At 46.4% G+C, this 21,637-nt stretch overlaps 1 protein-coding gene and 2 pseudogenes across 1 annotated transcript; 2 read left to right on the top strand and 1 right to left on the bottom strand.

Annotated features, from left to right (window-relative positions):
* The first annotated feature begins 863 nt into the window (after nucleotides 1-863).
* Nucleotides 864-2,015, top strand: LOC136552801 (peroxidase 2-like; annotated as a pseudogene).
* Nucleotides 2,016-5,517: 3,502 nt separating this feature from the next.
* Nucleotides 5,518-6,811, bottom strand: LOC136549176 (peroxidase 2-like; annotated as a pseudogene).
* A 5,455-nt stretch (nucleotides 6,812-12,266) lies between these two features.
* Nucleotides 12,267-13,427, top strand: LOC136549174 (peroxidase 2-like). The gene is made up of 2 exons (XM_066540450.1): nucleotides 12,267-12,569; nucleotides 12,666-13,427. Exons 1-2 carry the CDS (start codon nucleotides 12,267-12,269, stop codon nucleotides 13,425-13,427), a joined length of 1,065 nt encoding a protein of 354 aa, XP_066396547.1.
* Nucleotides 13,428-21,637: the final 8,210 nt, after the last annotated feature.

Here is a 21,637-nt window from a genome sequence, read left to right as displayed (position 1 = left end):
ATCAGCTAATCGTCCACGCGCTGCTGGGATTAGGCCTGCTGTTATCCGCGATCAGCGCTGTCAGTAGATGTAGATGGAGTCGTTATCACCGACCGTTATTAGTTCATTGATTTCTTTCGTCCGTCTTTGGCTATCTCGAATTCTCAACAGTGGGCATTGCTTCTCCATTCCATATTCGTGATTGTTATGCTGGCAGTTTGGCACACAAGCTGGTGTCCAATGTTTTGTGTACTTGCTGTCCGGCCGGTTAGAGAGAGCTCTGAAAGTCTGTGACACTACACAGAGTCATAGACCAACTAACGTACCACACAGGCCAGTACAAACAATCCTATATATCTATGCAATTAATTCTTCTAGATAATATGTATATCTATGCAAATTAAATTAGCAAACTGACACCTGTACGTAACCAACATCATAGCACGTATTATTCCCGTCTCATTCATTTGATGAGGTTGAGGCCAATGATGAGATATGAGACCATTGCTCGTTTAAACTGGTCGGTCATCAATTTTCAACTGGGGCATAAGTCAACTGGTGATGAGCTTTGTTTATTTGTCTCCTATATCATTGCTGGTCGCTGACAACTGACATTAAGCGGATGAACTCATCCGATCCCTAACGCACACATTCTTCCAAGCACCAATCGTCGTCGTTGTCGTCCATTATATTCATCCGACGACGACTATAAATACACGTGCCAGCCGGCAGCTCTCCAGCATCACTTCCTGCACTGCACTACATCACTAGTGCCCTAGCTCCGAGCAACACCTCGTTCACTGTTCGCACACGTCAGGAACACACGTACGTACTCGCAGAAAAGAGAGAAGACACAACACAAACACAGGAGCAACGAATCAACCATGGCCAGGCTTGCTGCTCTGACATCACTTGCGTTGCTGTGTTCGGTGATGATTTCCTGCCATGCTGACGGCTACGGTTACTACCCCAGCCCGACCCCGGCGTCGGCGCCGACGCCGACCCCGAGCGGCGCCGGTCTGGCCGTTGGCTTCTACAGCTACGCGTGCCCCAACGCCGAAGCGATCGTGAGGGGCGTCGTGACCAAGGCGGTGCAGCAGAACCCTGGCGTCGGGGCAGGCCTCATCCGAATGCTCTTCCACGACTGCTTCGTCCAGGTATGCATGCATTGTGTTCTTCACTGCTCTACATGCACCAGCAGGTCCAGCACCGTGCACGGTGCACGCACGTACGTGCCTTGCCTGATCGTGTCAGCAACGTTCTCTTCATTTAGGGGTGCGACGGCTCCGTGCTCCTCGACCCGACCCCGGCGAACCCGCAGCCGGAGAAGCTATCGCCGCCCAACTTCCCCAGCCTGCGCGGCTTCGAGGTCATCGACGCGGCCAAGGCGGCGCTCGAGGCCGCCTGCCCGGGCACGGTCTCCTGCGCCGACGTCAGTCGCGTTCGCGGGCCGCGACGCCAGCGCCGTCCTCAGCGGGGGCAGGGCCGACTTCGCGATGCCCGCGGGGCGCCGCGACGGCCGCGTGTCCCTGTCCAGCGAGGCGCTCCAGAACCTGCCGCCGCCCTCCTTCAACCTCTCCCAGCTCGCCGCCAGCTTCGCCGCCAAGGGGCTCGGCGTCGACGACCTCGTAGTGCTCTCCGGCGCGCACACCGTCGGCCGCTCCCACTGCTCGTCCTTCGTCAGAGACGGCCGCCTCAACGAGTCCACGTCCGACATGAACCCCGCGCTCGCCGCGTCGCTGCGGCAGCAGTGCCCGGCCAACGCCACCACCGACAACACCGTGGTTCAGGACGTCGTGACTCCTGATGCGCTGGACAACCAGTACTACAAGAACGTGCTGGCCCGCAACGTGCTCTTCACGTCGGACGCGGCGCTTCTCAAGTCCGGGCAGACCGCGGCGTCGGTGGTGCTCAACGCCTTCGTCCCGGGGCTGTGGGAGCAGAAGTTCAAGGCGGCCATGGTCAAGATGGCCAGCATCGAGGTCAAGACCGGCACCAACGGCGAGATCAGGACGAACTGCCGGGTCGTCAACTAGTTGGCTTCTGATGCATCAGATTAGCTTTTGTTCTCGAATCGTTTACACGCTTGAGCAGAAATCATGTGAACTGCTTTATTTTGCATATTTCTGTATTCTTTTATTTTCAATGCAGATTCTGTATCTGTTCCTTATTACTGCCCCATCCGTGTAATAGCAAGTAAAATATTTCTTGATGAATTGCAATTTCCTAAACATTTTGAGTGAAGTGCATTGGCAGTTCTCAAATTTGTGCAATTGTTGTCTTCCTAGTCCCTAAACTCACAGACCGTACATTTAGGTTCTCAAACTTGTTCAATTACGTCATCTTGGTTCCAAAACTAGCATATCTCTCGTTTAGGTCATCATACACCACCTGTTTACATCCTCAATCTATGGCCCCGTTCGCTTCGCTGAAAAAACAAGCTGAAACACTGTTTTCCGGCTGATTTGTTGTGAGAGAAAAATACTGTTATGACTGAAAAGATAAGCCGAAAAATACGGATTATAAGACAAGCGAACAGAGCATATGTCTAGATCGCACAGCTAGTCCAAATGCTCAGGGCATGCTGACATTTGTGGCCCCCATATTAACTCAATCTCCCTCCTTCCCCCCTCTCTCTCTCACTTGAGCTCATGGGTGGCATGGCTTGAGAGGCACATGGCCGAGGGCTAGGGACGACACAAGCAGGGTGGGCTCTCCCAGGCATGGACAAGGGGGGGGGGGGGGGGGGGGGGGGGGGGGGGCTCGCCCGCTTCGCCACGATGGCATGTGGCAGCACGACCACCACTGTTATATAGCTTGAGGCCACGAGGGAGAGATAGGAGATAGGAAAGAGGGATCTCAAGGGATAGAAGGTCGAAGGGAGATGGAGTTGACATGTGGTCCACATGTTAGCATGCTACATTAGCATACGAGCACCAGTCTTGACCTATTACCTATTTGGACTTAAATAGACAATTTGTGAGTTTAATGATTTGGATGACACAACCATATAAGTTTGAAGACTGCAAGTGAAGACAAACTTGAATTTTGATGTATTTTCAATTTTTTCTCCCCGCCTTTATCTTTATGGATGTTTATCTAGAAATATTTAGAGAAGTTTCTATAGGAATTAGAAAATTGAAACACGAAAAGTTTTTTTTGCGTGACTCAGCTACAGACGCAGACGTTCACATATACGAGCGCACACTTATCTCTATGAACGCACACATGCGCATCCTACCCTTGAGCACCTCCGGAGAACTAAGTTGGACCGGCAAATCTCGAGATTAACGAAGTCACCACAGACGTCTCGCTGTCAATGGGTACGTCGCGTACCACTAAAAGAATAACGCTGTTAAATCTTGTATCAAGTCGAGGACTTAAATCCAGATGAACGTATTTCATCACGTAGAACCCAACCAACTAAGCTACCCTCACTTCGTGAAACACGAATAGCTGGACTGGTCGATAGTGTGCGGTTCAAAAGCACAGAGATCAAGTTCAGTCATGTTGAGCCCCTTGTTACTTTCAAAAAAATGTTGAGCCCCTTGGCCTGGAAGGCTGGAAGCTGGCGACGAGCCCATGGACGACGGCGAGCACGAAGTTACCGTCTCAACGGCAAGGGATTGGGCCAACTTTGGTTTCTACAATGAGGTGGGCCGCTTCGGGTGCACTGGAAAAAGAGGCCCAATGGTTGATCTTTCTACGGATTGGCCTGCAAGTTTTGAGCCCCATGCATACCTACGCACGGCCCCTTCTGAACTGAACTCATTTTTTCTGAACACTTGTGAATGAACTGTGAAGAGAGTGAAGTCTGAAGTGAAGCTTCTTTCTTGAGCTTGCACCACTGAGTTTGTAGTTTGCAAACCAAATTATCAATCAAGCACTTTCTCAAATAAATTCACATGATTTCACCTATTATGTTAGACCAAGTGAGAAAAGAATCAGTTGCAATGTATTTTTTTTTCTTTATCAATGCCATTGATAGGTCTCTTTTCCGGTTCTTTTAAAATATATTCCAACTTACAGTCCACTTTAGCTTTGGTCTAATTCAAAGTTCACAAACTTTGACCAAGTGTGTAGCATATATTAACATCTACAAAATCGAATTTTATTCGTAAGTTTTTTTTGACAATGGAGTTTATCTAAACTCGTATATGCTAATGTACTTTTCAAGAAATTCGGTCAACGTTAGAGAAATTTGACTTAGGATAAAGCCAAAGTGAATATGGTTTGGAATAGAGTATAAATGTATCAAAACTAACAATGTACATAAATTATTAGCATGGCTATTAATATAATCTAAAATAAATTTTAGTGTTGGTATTTGAGTCGTTAACATAATATTTTTCATGATTAGTGAACATAACATATGTATTATCACTATACTTGATTTGTATGATGGCACAATAGGTACATTTGATTTAGTAATTTTATATTAATATTTAATGTTAATAGAAATGGGTAATTTAGACAATCTATATACATAATTTATGATTATTTAAACATTTTTTAATATCATATATTGGTAATTTGTATTTAGATTTGAGAGGGTATTTTAATCTATTTAATAATTACAGAAAAGTGGTATTTTAGATGCAAGTATAAGGGATTATTAGCAAGGTTTTAAATCTTCGGATATAGCCTCCGCTATCTCCGGCTATAGCTGTTTAAGAAGGATCTAGCTAAGTTTTTCTATGTACAAGTTAGCCTTTAGCTACCGCTATAGCCCGCTATAGCCTGTTTTCGGACATAGAAAGCTAAATGGCTTAGCCGGCTATTTAAAACCTTGATTATTAGATTATCTATCCTAATGACAGTTGGGTAAGTTAGCTGCAAATTTTAGGAGTTAGTTACACTATGTTTCATAATGACAGTGGGTTATTTAGGTGCAAATATAGGGTTTTACATAATGACATATGTGATGTGAGTAATTATTTAGAAAATACTCTGTCCATTACAAATTGTAAATCGTTTTGGCTTTTTCCATATACATTTTTTTATTATGCATCTAGATATAGCCAAAACGATTTATAATTTGGAACAGATCTAACAGCTATTATTATCAATGATAGTCATATCTTTTAGATTTTTGTGAGAATTTCTGGTATTTTTTTTAACGTTTCTCATGAATATTGATCCTCCATTGAAGGCCTCCGGTTAGTATTAGTAAGATGCTCATGTGTTTGAAACAGATGCTTATACATGTTCTGAACTTGATGCCTATATATATATACGCTTATGCAAATCAGATAGGTATCGACCCATTCATCGTCTCACAAGTTACAACACAACCTCAAAAGGGAAGCGTCCGCCGTCAGGTTTAAAAAAAAAATCTTTTTTCTTTTCTTTTGCGAACACTTATTTAAGACATTGATCTCTAGTCAAGTTCACATCAAAACCAGCAGATTCATCTGAAATGAAAATGCAACGAGAAATAATCAAATAATGTGCTTCTCTGATGAAACAAACGCCAAATAGTGGCAGGTTTAGAGCCGCCGATAATCCTTTGTATTAGTACTAAGTACGTAGGAGTAGCTAGTTGACGATGCGGCAGTTCTTCCTGATCTCGCCGTTGGCGGTGGTCTTGACCTGGATGGCGGCCATATTGACCATGGCCTTGGCGAACTTCTTCTCCCACTTGCCGCTGATGAACGCATTCTGGATCACCTTGGTCGCCGTCTGCCTCGACGTCAGCAGGGCCGTGTCGGAGTTGAACAGCACCTTTGTTCCTGAGCACGTTCTCGTAGTACTGGTTGTCCAGCCTGTCAGGGGTGACGACGTCCTGTACCACCGTGGGGGTCGTTGGTGAAGTTGGGGCTGGCCGGGCACTGCCTCTTCAGCACAGTGGCGAGGCCCGGGTTCATGTCGGAGGGCGGCGTGGAGATGCGGTCGGAGAAGGAGGAGCAGTGGGAGCGGCCGATGGTGTGGGAGCCGGAGAGCACGACGAGGTCGTCGACGCTGAGGCCCTTGGCCCCGAAGCTGCCGACGAGCTGGGAGAGGTTGAAGACTTGAAGGACGGCGGCGGCAGGAAGGCGAGCACCTCGTTCTCGAGCGACACGCGGCCGTCCAGGCGGCCCCCCGGCAGCCTGTAGTTCACCCTGAAGCCGCTGAGGGAGAAGGCGGCGAACTGCACGATTTCGGCGCACGAGACGACGCCCGGGCAGGCCCGCTCCAGCGCCGCCTTGGCCGCGTCCACCACCTCGAAGCCGCGCAGGCTGGGGAAGTTGGGCGGGCCCAGCTTCTCCGGCCGCGGGTTCGCCGGCGTCGGGTCCAGCAGGACGGAGCCGTCGCAGCCCTGCAGCAACAAATACATGATGGTAGCGCGTCAAGGCAACGCATCGCTCGCATGCCAATGCCATGCACGCCGGCCAAATTTTGGAAGCATGCATGCATGCACTGCGTCTCCAGAAATAACACCTAAAATATAAGATCCATTCGTACTTTGGGTAGCGCTACAAGTAAAAGATTCAATATCTATTCGGCATCTTCTCCAACAACAAGACCAAAAGAGAATCCTTTCTGCAAATGGATTTCTAGGAGAGAGGATACCCATATTTGGGTTGTGCTTTTCAGGCAACCAAAAATAGATCTCCCGTATAGGTACTCTGTTGGAGGCTGATTTTGGGTCTCTTACTACCCATTTTGGGTTTGGGTGTCCTGAGTTCCTTGTTGGAGACAGTCTAACACGTAAACGTACCTGGACGAAGTAGTCGTGGAAGGCCATGCGGATGAGGCTGGCGCTGGTGCCGGGGTTGAGGGTGGTGACATTCCACGTCGTCGCCGCCTCCCCAACCCGACATCCGCCGTGGTCGCCTCCCTGGCCCGACATCCGCCGCGCCTCGAGGCACAAGTGCCCAGATCTAGGCCTCCCTCACCGGATCCCCATAGGGCGGGGGTCAATGACTCCTATGGCGGCGGATCTTGGGGATGGCAGGGGAGGGTTGGGGGCTCCGGTGACTATGGGAGCGGAGGCCGGAGGAGATGGCGCCACGCTGCACTCATTGGGGGAGGACACTACGAACCTCGAGTGAGAGCGGAGGTCGGTGGAGGGTGCGGCGCGAGGGAGGAGAGCACGCGTGCGGGAGGGCGGCGCCGACGTGGAGCGAGGGCTTGTGCGTACAGGGATTGGGGATAATAAGGTTGAGGGATTTTTTTATTTTTTTTAGCCGGACCCGGGCTTCTTACTCTGCGCCAGGAAGGAGTCTGCGCGGGATAGTTTTGGACTTCTGTTTCGGTCGGCGGGAGATTTTCGCGGCTTGATTTTTTCTGTAATAAAGCTAAAACCCGACAAAAAAATTTACGTCACCGACAGAAATAAATGAATTTCTCTATCGGTATGTACCACACAGAGTGAAAATGTCGTTTTCCTGTCGGTTTTATAATTTTCCTGTCGGGTTTTACTCACCTGACAGAATAATTATCATTTTCCTGTCGGTAGAAGCCGTACCGACAGGGATTTTTCGGTTTCCAGTAATGACACGGCCTCCCTGACGATCACCTCCGCGCGAGGGCCCGAGTGCTTGTAGAAGCCGAACCTGAGCCTGAGCGGTGGAGGAGTTTGGGACGGCGGGCCTGCGGCTTGAGTTGCAGGCACCGCGCCGCCGAGCAGCGCAACCAAGATGACGAAGACGCCTAGCCTGGACATCTTGTGTGCCGTCGTCGTCGAATGCACGTTGATCTGCCGAGTACCACCGGCGGCTCGTCTAGCTATCTATTTGTACACACCTGGAGACCGGAGAACGATGAAGGTTGTTGGCGATCGACGTTCTCGGTGATCTGGAGCTGCATGTTCTCTAGCTCGTGCCGGGATGCACGCATTGGGAAGAATAATACCAAGCACAACTCAGCATCTCATGGGCTGGGGCAGCAGAAATGCATGCGCTGCTCTGACTTCGTGGTGCTGATACCATGCATGCAAACCTGGCAGGCACCATGCATGCATGTGGAGTACTGGGAAAGTGGGAATCTCTCTCAATGTACTGTGCGTACGTGATGGATAAGCTTTTTCATTCTCTTCTTCTGCCGACGCCGTGCTTACATACTCTAATACTCCCCTGACAGGACGTGCTTACACATTATTCCCAACAATAATTCCCGTGGAAATTATGCTCCGTTGCGTTCCTGCCGGGATTCAAGCGCTTTCGATCTGCCACATGCAGGCTCACGTTGACAACAATGCTTGCTTGGACGGGTGGGGGAGTCGAGATGGCGATCATTAATTGCGGGGGTGACAAGGTGGAGTGGAGTACGTCAATGGCATCGCTGCGTCGACCATGGTGGTGATAAAAGGGATATTCCTAGTGCAATGTAATAACTGAGCTACTGAGTTCGACCTGTTTGCTTCGCTGAAAAGCCAGGCTAAAAAGTATGGTTTGCTGATTTGTTGTGAGAGAAAAACACTATATCATGGCTAATAAGCCAGACTGATAAGTTCAAGCGATGGCTGATAAGCCAGGCCGATAAGTCATAACGATTATACGATATAACTTACTTACCCAAAGTATAGTATCATATGGTGTTGTATTTTAGGAGTCTCTAAACAAATTAATTATTGGATATACTCCATCTGTCTTAAATAAAATAAATAATTTCCTATAATAATCACTATAAGTCCTTAAGGCAATATTATAGGTGTAAGGAAAATGGACCTTAGGCCCATTTACTTTGTATTTTGGTGTTTGATGATCAACACAATCAAATTGGATTAATGAATTTACAAGTAATTGTTTTATAATTTAATAGGGTGCAAGATGTGACTTGGACGAAGGCGACATGGTGATCCCACGATCAACGTCATAAGCAAGACCCTAGAAGCACAAGAGAAGACCCAAGATATCAAGCAAAGTCCAAGCACGAAGATAGGAACCAAGTCAGACGCAAGATCGCGAAGAAACGAGCTCACAAAGGTGATCGGACACTTAGGTTGATTAGACCACCGCTTATGCGCTTGCTCTAGGTTTAGGCTTAGGGTTTAGTGAGGTTTGCATACCTCTTACCACTCGGTGCTTGCGCGCACCTTTGTTGTACATCGGAGGGGCTTATAGTCTTGCGAGATCATCGCACCAACCGCGTTTGATAGTGAAGACCCGCGGGGAGCGGTCCGGGAGAGGCTTGCCAGAAGGCACACCGGAGACCCACTTACGCATGGGGAAGGCCCGGGGCTATCCACGGAGTTACCTGACCGGGAGCTTGGCCCTTGCGAGGGATTCCTTGTGAGGGGCTCCAACGAGGACTAGGGGGAGCTTGCGTGCTTTTCGATACCTCGGTAAAAATACCGGAGTCATCGACGGGAGTTTGTATATCTCTACCTTACTCTTTAGCTTCCGCTTTTACATTGTTTGCATAAATCCTTTTGCGGTAGAGATAGCAACAAACTAGCAAAACGTAGTTGCACATTTAGATAGTTTATCTTTTTGCATAGGTTTTGCTAAGGTTAGAAAAAGATGCCATAGTCTAGAGTTAGATTTTTAAGTTGCCTAATTCACCCCCTCTTAGACGTCATGGTCCTCTACAATAGGAAATGTTATATCTATGGCATCAATAAGTATGTAAAAATATATTTCATGGTGCACCTAGTAATACTAAAATGGTGTTATAAATATTAGTATTTTTTATCTACAAATTTGGTTAATATTAAAATATTTTGACATAGGACAACTTTTAATTTGGGATAGATGGAGTATATATTCTATCAATAACAAAGGACCCAAGGATTGTGCATGGTTTTCTAACCTTGGATATTGTATCCAAACGGCATTTTTAGAATGATACAACTATTTTATCTTTCTCTCTTCATTAATTCTATGCCATACCAGTGAATAGTCTTGCATGGCATCCACTGCTACAGAAACGATTTATACAAACATGGTTTTTTTGGGCTGTATTCCTAGCTGGCTCTATGAAGACTCCACTGGGCCCACTAAACTAGCAGAATCTAGAAATACTTTTGCAGAGACAACTGAAAATGGAGGCTTTTTTTTGACAATAATGCTTGGCCGTTGGGTGGAGGAGTGGACTTCTATGGCTGCCTCTCGCGCGGCTAGGGAGAGAGGGGCAGTGATTCGGCCATGGTGGGGGCAGGGCAACGGGCCACAAGAAGGTGCAAGCACAGTGTCATCGTCACGCTGACATATTTACTAAAAAAATGATACATTTATGTTATGATGTAGTATGATTTATCCTCCTTTTTTATGTTTCCATACTAAAAGAACTGGGTTTAATTTCCTGATGGTTTACTTACAATTCGAAACGGCCCGGTCCATGCATCATGCTCGGTTAGAATCTTATAAGACATGAGTTTAGAAGTTTATCTTTAATACCTACAACTAATAAATGTATTTATTTATATTCTATCTCAATATATTATATAGATTAATCTCCCTATCTTGACTTAGATGTCTAACTAGGCATATGCTTTGTCTTACGCCATATGTACATAGGCTTTTAGGGGAGCTCAATCTATGTAATGTAGAGTGTCAAGTGTTGTGATCAATTTTACTTCGCTTCTGAAGGATGATAATATTCGACTCTCCCTTGTGCTACTAATCTTCATGTTCGGTGTTTAATTCCAAAGGAGGATAATTTTGAACCACAGCAAGACCAACTTAAAAAAATTTACCAAAATCCCCAAAAATTCAAAAAAAAATCTTTTTTATACCTAATAGCGGTTCTAGAAAGGGAGAAGTGGATTATGGAGTAAGGGAGAGGCTTATGTCCATAATGACCACATAAATTAAGGGGACAAGTGAAAATGGTAAGAACAAGTTAAGTTTTTTCTCGTATTATCATGCATATTTAAAATAGCACCATATGATCTTGCTCTTTCATTGCATCAAGTAAGTAGGTAGTTTTAATTTGATATATTTTATTGTTTACTTTGGTTGTGTTGTCATTAATCATCAAAAGGGAGATATTGTAAGAAACATGGACCAACAAGGGTTTAGTGATTTTAGTGGTTGATTGGCAATATAACCATTTTGATTAACATTGTTTGCGAGTATACAAGGAACATTAGTCCTTAGGATGCAAAGACAAACTTGAACTAAGCTAAGGTGAAGATCGAGGAATCAATGGCTCAAATGAAGATCAAGAGAAACATTGAATACTCCAAAAGACAAGGAAGAAGCTCAAGAGATCATATAAGTGAAGACTAGATAAAATGGTTCAAAGAAAGAACTCAGAAAGGCAAAAGAGAAGTCACTAGAGCTTTCCGGTGGGCACTGTAGATACCGATGGCCAGTCTGAGGCAAGTTGGACGTTTTGGCGCTCACGAGAGGGTACCCTTGTGAGGGGCTCGAACAAGAGCTAGGGGAAGGTTGATCTTCTCGGTACATTAGGGAAATCGTCATCACGGGAGTTTGCATTCTCTAATTCATTTACGCTTCTGCACTTACTTGCATTTTTAGGTTGTGTGCTTACCTTTCCTAGTATAACTTGCTAGGTTATTAGTTGATAGGTTTGGAACCTAGGGTGCAAAACTCATTAGAGATAGCAACACGCTTAGGAAAACGTAGTTGCACATCTAGATGGTATCTTGCATTGGGTTTGATAGTATCTCCAAGCACGCCCTTAGTCGTCATGGTCCCTTCACTTGTGTTTAGCTGAAATCTTAACTTGAACTATTTGTTTGACTTAGAAATTGATCACCACTTCATGGCTTCTTACATGTATATGTGGTGTTAATGGTAACGGCGGAGTGGGATGTTTTATGTACAGTTATGTGTTAAGTTCACAATGTATTATGAAATATCCATATTTGATGTTAGGATTAAACGCATATCTCATAATTTTTCAACACTTACAAAGCTCCTCCAAGATGGCATGTGGCTCCAGATCAATGCCCGAGCAATCTTAATCACGAACTTTGCTTAGATCCAACCAACCCAATAATGATGGATTTGCCAGCGATCCTTCATAAATTGTTGTCAATATGAGTGTAGCTGGCCGAAAACGTTTGACTTGCCATAATTTACACAGGAATTATTGTTGTGAATGTGCGCGACGTCCTGTCAGGGGAGTAGAGTAAGCACTGTGGCACAAGACAAAGCTTATCCATCTATAGTAGTGAGCTAGATGTCCGCTATCCCACATGTGGTGTCTGCATTGGCTGCCTAGTTTGATACTAGCCCAAAAAGTCAGAGGGATAGATCAAGCTGAGTTAGTTGTGTTTTGGTCATTAGAAAAACAATGCTAAGTTGTGTAAGCACGTTCCCAGCGCGTGCGTGCATTCCGGAACGAGCTAGAGGACATGGCACATGGCAGTTCCATGGTGTATATAAATAAGCATGCACGCAGATGAACAATCCCCAACTCACTCAGCAGCAGCAGCCTCCCATTCTTCGAGCACGGTGTGCAACAGCTTGCAGAAGATGGCCAGGCTCGGCGTCCTCGTCTTGGTTGCGCTGCTCGCCGCTGCCACTGCACAAGCGCAAGGGTCCTTGGAGCCAAAGCTGAGGTACGGCTTCTACAAGCGCTCGTGCCCTTACGCCGAGGACATCGTCAGGGAGGCCGTGAGGAACGCCACCAACGTCAACCCCGGCCTCGGCGCCGGCCTCATCCGCATGGCCTTCCACGACTGCTTCGTCCAGGTACGTGAACTAATCCCAATATGCTTCCAGAATTTGGCCATGCAAGCATGCACTGCATTGCCTTGACGCGCTACCACGTATTTGTTGTTGCATCAGGGCTGCGACGGCTCAGTGCTGCTCGACCCGACGCCGGCGAACCCGCGGCCGGAGAAGCTCGGCCCGCCAAACTTCCCCAGCCTGCGCGGTTTCGACGTGGTGGACGCGGCCAAGGCGGCGCTCGAGAAGGCCTGCCCGGGCGTCGTCTCCTGCGCCGACGTCGTCCAGTTCGCCGCCCGCGACGCCGCCTTCTTCCTCAGCGGCTCCAAGGTCTACTACAGCCTCCCCGGGGGACGCTTCGACGGCCGCGTGTCCTTCGAGAACGAGACGCTCAGGTTCCTGCCGCCGCCGTCCTTCAACCTCTCCCAGCTCATCCAGAGCTTCAAGGTCAAGGGCCTCGACGTCGACGACCTCGTCGTGCTCTCCGGCGGCCACACCATTGGCCGCTCCCACTGCTCCTCCTTCTCCAACCGCATCTCCACGCCGCCATCCGACATGAACCCTGGCCTCGCCACCGTACTCAAGAGGCAGTGCCCGGCCAACCCCAACTTCACCAACGACCCCACGGTGGTGCAGGACATCGTCACCCCCAACAAGCTGGACAACCAGTACTACTGGAACGTGCTACGTCACAAGGTGCTGTTCAACTCCGACGCAGCCCTGCTGACGTCGACGGAGACGGCGAGGAAGGTGCTTGAGAACGCTGGCATCCGAGGAAGGTTTGAGAGGAAGTTCGCCAGGGCGATGCTCAAGATGTCGCTCATCGAGGTCAAGACCGCTGCCAACGGCGAGATCAGGAAGAACTGCCACGTCGTCAACTAGCGCGGCGCGACTCTGTTCTTTTTGCAGATATATAGCAGCACCTTATGTTGATCTCTTGTATTTTCTTTCTTCGGAAGCGAGTATGTTGTTTCATTCTTTCCGTGCATCCAGATGGTCAAGGTTTGTTTTTCTTTTAATTCAATTTTCCAGATGTATTTCACCAAAGAAGAAGAAGAATTTTCCACAAGATGTACTCATCGACTAGGGACAAATGATTGAATAAAGCTACTTGGTTTTTTGGCTGAACCTGAATGGTGGATTATTGTGATTAATGACTGGATTTTCCATCTAATGCACACTACTACTAGAAAATACCCCTAAGGCTAATCTCAATAGGAATTTCATAGAGTTTTATTGGCATTAAATACGCTGACATGACACTGCATTGATGAAGAGAGAGAATAAAAGTTTCATGGGAGTAGAGAGAGTTTCATGGGGATGAAATTCTTCTGCACTGTTTCTAAAATATAGGTGTGTTGGAAACTGGGCCATGAAACCCCACTGAGACTGGCCTAAGGCCACAGAGGACATTATTGCAATGGTACTAAATTTGTTGTGATTGGTGTAAGTGTTATTGACACAGTTTGCAAAAATGTTGCGATATGTGTTGCATTGTGACAATCTTGACTTTCGTTGCAAGAGGTTGATGTTATTGACACCATTTTGCAGATTAGTTGACAAAATTACAACGAATTTATTGCATTGTCATAATCTTGAACTTGTGTTGCAAAGGTTGATATATATTGCAAAGAAATTGTAAAACATTGCATCAATAAAGGTTTTATTGTCACCAATTTATTGTGTGGTCATATAATAATTAATTTTGTTGTAAAATGCTGCTCTATATATGTTGATTTGTCCGAACGAGTAGTCACTCGATCTACTTTTGGATATCCGTGTATGTGTATGTGTATGTATGTTCCCTCGGCTTGGTTAGCCGAGTGCATATTTCACTCGGCCCATTTGGATGGATGCATATATTCACCTGGCTCTTGAGGAGGTTCTTGTGCATTATCAACCAATTGCTCATGATCAAGTTGGCAATAGAAGATGAAGAAGGGTTCGAGCTATGTTCGATTGCATCAAGTTGGAATTTATAAAGGACCACAGTTAAAGGATGAGGTGGTCTAGTTTACTCTTCAAGGAATACACACTACTGGCCTGCGTGGGGAGGACGATGGATCGGCGGCCCACTTCTAGCTAGTGTAGGAGCGGGGAGGACGGCGGCCAGGTGTTAGAGAACGAGTGGACGGCGGCCGACACTGGAGGTCAGGTAGACGGCGGCTGGCGTTAGAGGACAGGCGAACAGGCGGTCGGCGACGGAGGAAGGATGGGCGGAGGGCAGCTGGCGTCGAAGGAAGGATGGGCATGGGCGGACGGCGCTGGATCTAGGGCAGAGGAGGCACAACTGGAGAGGAGACGAGAGAGGAGTGGGGGCCCACTAGGCGCCAGGCGGTGTGAGATAGGGGTGGCTGGGTGGATGAAAGGAACCCTAGGATCTGAAGGAAGTAGATTATATACCTCTTTTGCAATGGTCCCACATATCAGTGCAGGTTTGGTGGGTTTGCGGTGCGGGTATGATATTTTCTTACCCGTCTTCCTTTGCCCGTTGGGTACAAATCTATACACGCGCCAGTGCCCATGGGCACAAGTTGGCGCCCGTATGTGTGCCCATTGGGTTTTTACTGCCCGTTGCCATCTTTAGATTGGAGTATATATGTACTAAGTCCTCGCTCACTCCTCACTTTGCATTGCATCGTCGGCCTACCTCATCAAAAAGAGCACTAATGATGCAAACAAAATTATCCATTCCACGGCGAGGAGGGGGGGGCGCAGGCCCCCTCCCTCCGCCACCAATGCTACCTTAGAGGATCTATCCACTCCTGCTTAAGAGGATCAGATGTTAGCTGGTTAGTAAAAGTTCACTTAGTCCTGGTTGCTTGCTTATGCTGGACCGAAGCAACGTGTTGCCGGAGAAGAAGGATGACTGTCCGTACATGTAACTGCACCACAGTACATGTACGATGAGAGTCTTCCTCCCACTGAACCTTTGGAACCCCGTAGCCAGTACGTAGGCGAGGCAGCAGCTTCAATAGTTGGGGGTGTGGTGCTCAACGCTTAGTAGGTGCTCCAACATGAATATTAAGGGGTAGGTCTAACTGCTTGACACCACGGAAAAAGATCTAATTAGCTTTTGTCCTCTTCTTTGTTCTTGATTTTTAATCATGTCTTGATATTGCTTAGTGCTTAGTTTATGTTTTGTGTGAAAGTAACACTTGAGTGACATCTAGGATCTTTTCTGTGGTAGTGTGTTCTTAGATCACAGGCTCTTCTTTTGCTCCTTAGGATAATATTGTCAGTGCGCCTATGACTAAGGACTTGGTATAGTGTGATGGCCCTACAGACTCGTTTTAGTGTGCTCTTGTAGAAGTTTTAAGGCTAGTTCTTGCCTATGGGTGGAGTCGTTTTAATAGGTTAAGGTGTCTTGCTTTAAATTTTTAGAAATATAATTCACTTAACATTGTTCACAGTGATGATGGATCCCTGACAACATATGGACATATACACGTGTTGTGTAGTGTTTGGACCGTGCATAGCATGCGTCTTGCCAAGTTCGATCTTCCACCAAATTAAGGTTGTGTCTGGTTCAGCTTTTATAGATTGATTATGCTACCAAAAAGCAGAACACCAACCAAACCAGTGGAACCAGTGGAACTAGAAGTAGTTTTTCAGAAGTCGTTGCTTTCACGTAGTACAATTTTTACAACACCTTAAATCCCGTTTTTGACTTTCGCTTTACTTTTCCAATGTTTTTGGCTTTGTTTCTGCTAGTTGTTCCAAGGGAGATAGAGAAAGGATCGGAGTAGGTTTCATAGTTGTTTTAACCAAACAGCTTACAATTTTTCTACAACACGTACGTATAACAACTTTTCCATATAACGTCGCAAATCCCAACCGGGAGTTGCGTCTCCGCAAAACTTCTCCCACGTGGAAACTGCTCATCTTGCCAGCTTCTACCGCAACCGCATTGATCTCCCTCCTCTCTCTCAAAGTGCATTTGCCCCTGGTGTGGGTTTTTGTGTATTGATGACATCCAAATTAGGGACTAATGAGTTTTTAATGAGAAATATTACAGCTTTAGCCCCGTGAAGGAATTAAATTGATGTTCAAGATGAAATGGTGTCCCTCAATTCTTGAAGTTTAAAAGGCAGGACGAACTCAAACGCTCTTCACATATCTATCTTATGTTTTTGGGTTTAGGTTTGTCGTACTATTAAGAGGGATGCAAATTTAGGTGGTTTGAGGAAGATAGAATAGTTCAAGTATCGAATTAAAATCAAAAGAGAGATACTCTATCACTTCACGAACACTTAGAATTAGTTTTCTATGACTTTGGTCATCGGAACTTCCGACGGTTCCCTAGGAGTTCCGGGAGTCAGAAGTCCCGGCGCTTGCAGACATAGCCTTCAGGTTGCTTGACCACTGGCTAGCATGTAACACCCTACAAATTTGACTTAGTTTAAAAATCACTAAAGAAATAAACTTTTTAAAACTTTGCATAGAAACTCACACATACAACTAGTTAACCTAGAAAATAATATAAATAAATCAACATAGGAATAGAATATTAGGAAACCTATGGCTTGGTTGAGTGTTTGTTTGCTCGTTGAACTTATGGTGGCATCACTAAATTCAAACTGCATTTGAATTTGCATTCAAACCATTTCAAAATAGCTAAATAGGAAAAGAAGGAAAATAGAAAAGGAAAGGAAATAGAAAAGGGGCAATGGGCCTCCTATCCCTTCCCCTCTCCATTTGGCCCATAGCGTAGCCCACTTCCCCCTCCCCTTCTTCCCCTTCCCGCATGGGCCGGCCACGGCCTAGTATCGCAGCACTAGCAGCTCGTGGCCCTTCTCCCTCCCTCTCTCTCAACGACAGGTGGGACCCGGCTGTCAGCTCCTTTGTCTCCCCCACGCCGACCATGCCTGTGCCACTGTACTGACCCTGCTGTGGACCAGCTCGACGCTGGGGATGACGGGCGCACAGTCGCCGAGTTGATGACACCCCGAGCTATCCCATCTCCCCTCTCCCTCCCTCTCTTCTCTCTCAACGCCCACAATGCGTCAATGCCGGCATGGCGGCAGGCAAGGGAAGACCTCACCGATGTGACCAAGAACATCGACGAACTTGCCAGAGTACGAACGGACACTGAGGCATCCAGCTCCCCACCACCGAGCTCAAGCACGTGAGTGAGGTGGAAAATATCCACCGGTGGGTAGGAAAATATCCCGCCGCCGCCGCCGACCTTGCCCGCCTATAAAAGGGGCTGGTCGGTGAGCCTCCGCCTCACCCACCACTGCTCTGAGCTCCGCCGTGAGTCGGAACACACCATCTCCCCCTCCGTTTCCTCTTTCCCCCTTCTGGTAAGAGCACTAGGTAGGTTTTCCCCAATCTGGTGAGCCCGAGTGCCATCCGCCTACCACACATCCTTCCTAAGGCACGACGCCACTGGCAAAGCTTTTCCTGGTGAGCCCGTGGCCACCTTCCTTGTCACCGTTCCCCTATTCCCTTCGTTCTCTCACTGACGGGTGGGACCGGGGCATAACAGTGTCCCCGTTACCGCCGTCCCCGTCCGTTACTTCCCCTCCTCCTCTTCTCTCTGTCACATGGGCCATGGTCCTGATGCCGTCCCGAGCTGACGTGGCCATGGGACCCACCTGTCACACACACACACGCACACCACACATAGCGTTGGGTACACTGAGGAAAATGCTGGGTACACCCGGTTAGTGCACACAGAATGTTAAAAACCTATTTTCTCGATTTAGAAAAATTCCCTAGAAAATTTGTAAATAAACTAGATGCATGAAAGAAATTTACCATGTAGTTTGCACCCATTTTCATGGACTAGAAAATGCATATAAAATTCTACCTAGTTAATTAGCTATAGAATAAACTTCTAAAATTAATAACTTTTAAACCATAACTCCGTTTTGCATGAAACCACATCTAAAATTCATCTAAAAGCAAACCCTACCATATGCACCTAGTGCCGCCATATAGTTCTATGTTTGCTTTTGCCTTTTTCTTTTGTGAGTAGCGGTAGTCTTATTTGACCGATACGTCCGACAGACGACAGTGATCGTTAGGAGGACGAAGGCCTGAATTTCATAGACGTGCCACAAAGTGTCAATGATGAAGGCAAGTCCTAGCTCCCCTCCTTACCATCTTGCTTAAAACCACTGAAATGCTAAAACATGACTATGAGATTATTACCTTAGAAAATGAGCTCGGTTAGTATGAAATAATTAAAATAAATGGTTATCTTGTTATTTTATAAGCTCCACATCATGACTAGATTTAGGGATAATAATAGAACTTAAAACATTGTTAAACCTAAACTAAACCCCAACATGAGGCGTAGTAGTGGTAAACTATGGAGGTAGTTTACCATGGCAAGGATGCCTAGAGGGGATTTCTCTGGGAGATACTCGCCTCAGGTCACATAAGGACCAGTTCGTAGTCCCTCTCACCTAGTGAGTTATTTCGTACAGCCACTGTGTTTATATGGGTAGGATTGACCTCACACCCCATTAGATAGAAGTATAGTTTCTACTAGGAGGCCGGTGTAGGCAATGGAATATCAGGAGCCGACATAGGGGATGGATTTCTTTCATATCCTGGTTGGCGTGGATGCTATGTGATCTTCCACAGTTAAGCTTTAGGTTTTTAGGCCATGTTTCGAGCCACTGCTTTCTTGGCCTAGTTTGAGCCATGTTTTCTTTTGTGATGATTTGGTATCATCACGTTTAGGGGGATTTGGTATCTTCCCGGTTTTGTGTCTCCAACCCCTAAGAAGCCTGTAGTAGGAGTTATATAGGACATCTACGCGTACATTCAGGTACGAAGTCTCGTTAGGTCTATTTCGTCCATCGATCATGGATGAGGTTGCACCTATTATGTGGGGAAATCTATACACCTCTGTAGAGGTTATTAAATCTATTCGAATAGCCACGTCCTTGGAATGGGCAAATGCTAGGATGGGATACTATGATTAGTTTTACTTTTATGTGTAATGAAACTGGTAATAGAATGATGCTAACCCAGGGCACTAGTGGGAATGGTAATACTCTACTAGGACCCAACCTGTAATCATAATCACCACCACATCTCTATTTCTACCCTGTGGTTGGGACTTGCTGAGTACGTATGTACTAACCCGTTGTTGACTCACTAGACCTTGGCACAGAAGAAGACTATGACTTCGAAGATGAAATGTACCACGAGGATTAGGTTTCCCGTAAGGAGATATGATTGTAGGAATATGACATCGAGGCTAAGGTTTCGTCCACGCTCAAGTTGCCTGTGGAATAGGATGCCATTTCGTTGTGTTATAATCCCGCTTTAGAGACCACCAATAATGTCATTTCATGGCCGTAGTCTTTCGCTACTATGTAGCCTATGACTATGCCCCTTCGGCCACTGTTGTAGACCTTAATTTAGAATATCAATAAAGCTCAGAACCTTTATTATATATCTGTGTATCATCCCTATGATTAGTGTGTATTTATGCATGATCTTGGTGCAAATATGGATGCACTGAGGACTTTCAAATTGAGGGGCCGACACTGCGCGTCGAAAGTCCCGACGCTAGTCGAAAGTCCCGACTGTCGGAAGTCCCGGTAGCTGTCGGGAGTTCCAAGGTACGCCATGTTTGCCCAAACTCCCCTAACCATGCTATTGACCGTACAAAAATATAGGTGCCAGAAGTTTAGGTGATCTAGGTTGGAACTTTCAATGCAGATCTAAATGGTTAGAATTTGCCTTAAAGTATAAATATCTCTCTCCTCTCTTCTAACTGTTACCCACTCATTACTCATGACCTAACTTTGGCCAAAATAGCTCCCAAGCATTCAAGGCACCCCTCTCCTCTCCCCTTTGCTCCTAGCTTCGATTCCTCCAAGGATTTGAGTGAAGAGAGGGTGGATTGAGTGAGAAAGTCATCTAAGCAAGCTCGGGCACTTGATTTCTTCGTCAAGCCGGTTGGATTTGCATTTGTTACTCTTAGGGCTTTGCCCCTAGCCGGCTAGGCATCGCCCAAGAGCGTCCATCTTATGGAAGAGCCTTGGGAAGTTTGTATTACCCTTAATTTCTAGTGAAAAACTCAAGTGACCTTTATGGTTTCCTTGAGAGAGCCAAGGAGGTAGGAAGTGACTCTAACCTTTGTGGTCACCTCAACAATGAGGACATAGGAGATCTTTTGTGGGGTTGCCAAACCTTGGGATAAATCATTCTCTCGCATGCTTGTTGATGCTGTATTGTTTGCATTCACTTGTCCTTGGTTGTCTCTTTCTCCCTCTAGCTATATCTTAGGGTTTAGACCCAATCTACTAGAGTGGTGGCATTTTGATGTCAAGGGAGTGATCCTACATCTTTATATTACCTAACCACTAGGAAGTGGGGTTGTAAGCTAATTCATTCTTCAGTTTATTTTAGCACTGGTTTAATAGTTCATGTAGGAGTCGGAACTCCCAGACAGTTTGCGTCGGGACTTCCGACGGTCAGAAGTTCTGGGCCCAAACTATCGGGACTTCCGACAATTGATGACATTGAACTTTAGTTTATGTTGTGAAATTTTAGATATGCCTATTCACCCCTCTCTAAGCACTGTAAGTTCCTTTCACTCTCCCATCCGGCGATCTCACCGGTGGTTAGAGTGGGGACCCGACCTCTTTGTAGATCTAGGTTTGTTCCAATGTTTCTTGTAGTATTTGGTTTCTGGTGTCATCGACGAGGTTGTGGCAACGATGATGCTTTAGAATAAGATCTCTCATGCCTCTCTCTACCTCAATGACGTTCAATCTAGCATTGGTGAAGGGCTAGTGAGAGCATAGTTTTTGTCAAATCTGTTGCTCTTCAGATCTTGGCAATTGGTATGTTTATCTTAGGAAGCAGTTGGCTGACTTTCGATGGGATGATCTCGACATCTTCTTTCGATCAGCAAGGTTTGGTATTTTCAACAATCTGATGGTGAAGAATTGCAAGCCTGTGTTCCTTGGAGGTTCCTCCAACCAATATTCATTCAATGGGTAGTAGATCTCGTTGTCAGTAGTGAGTGGCTTTTGCGGTCTTCAAAGCCATATTTAGCGAGGATGTTTGCAAGTGTTCCATTTCTTTACCATCTATTTAGTACGATTTTCGAGCTCCGA

Source organism: Miscanthus floridulus, chromosome 4, assembly GCF_019320115.1.
Source record: "Miscanthus floridulus cultivar M001 chromosome 4, ASM1932011v1, whole genome shotgun sequence".
NCBI lineage: Eukaryota > Viridiplantae > Streptophyta > Magnoliopsida > Poales > Poaceae > Miscanthus > Miscanthus floridulus.
The sequence above is the reverse complement of the archived record's forward strand: the minus strand, read 5'-3'. Positions and strand labels throughout refer to the sequence as shown.

Excerpts from the sequence above, each read along its gene's own strand:
- LOC136549174 (XM_066540450.1), top strand. The coding sequence starts at position 12,267 with ATGCACGCAGATGAACAATCCCCAACTCACTCAGCAGCAGCAGCCTCC. Across the intron at positions 12,570-12,665 it reads TCCACGACTGCTTCGTCCAG|GGCTGCGACGGCTCAGTGCT; the intron begins GTACGTGAACTA and ends TTGTTGCATCAG.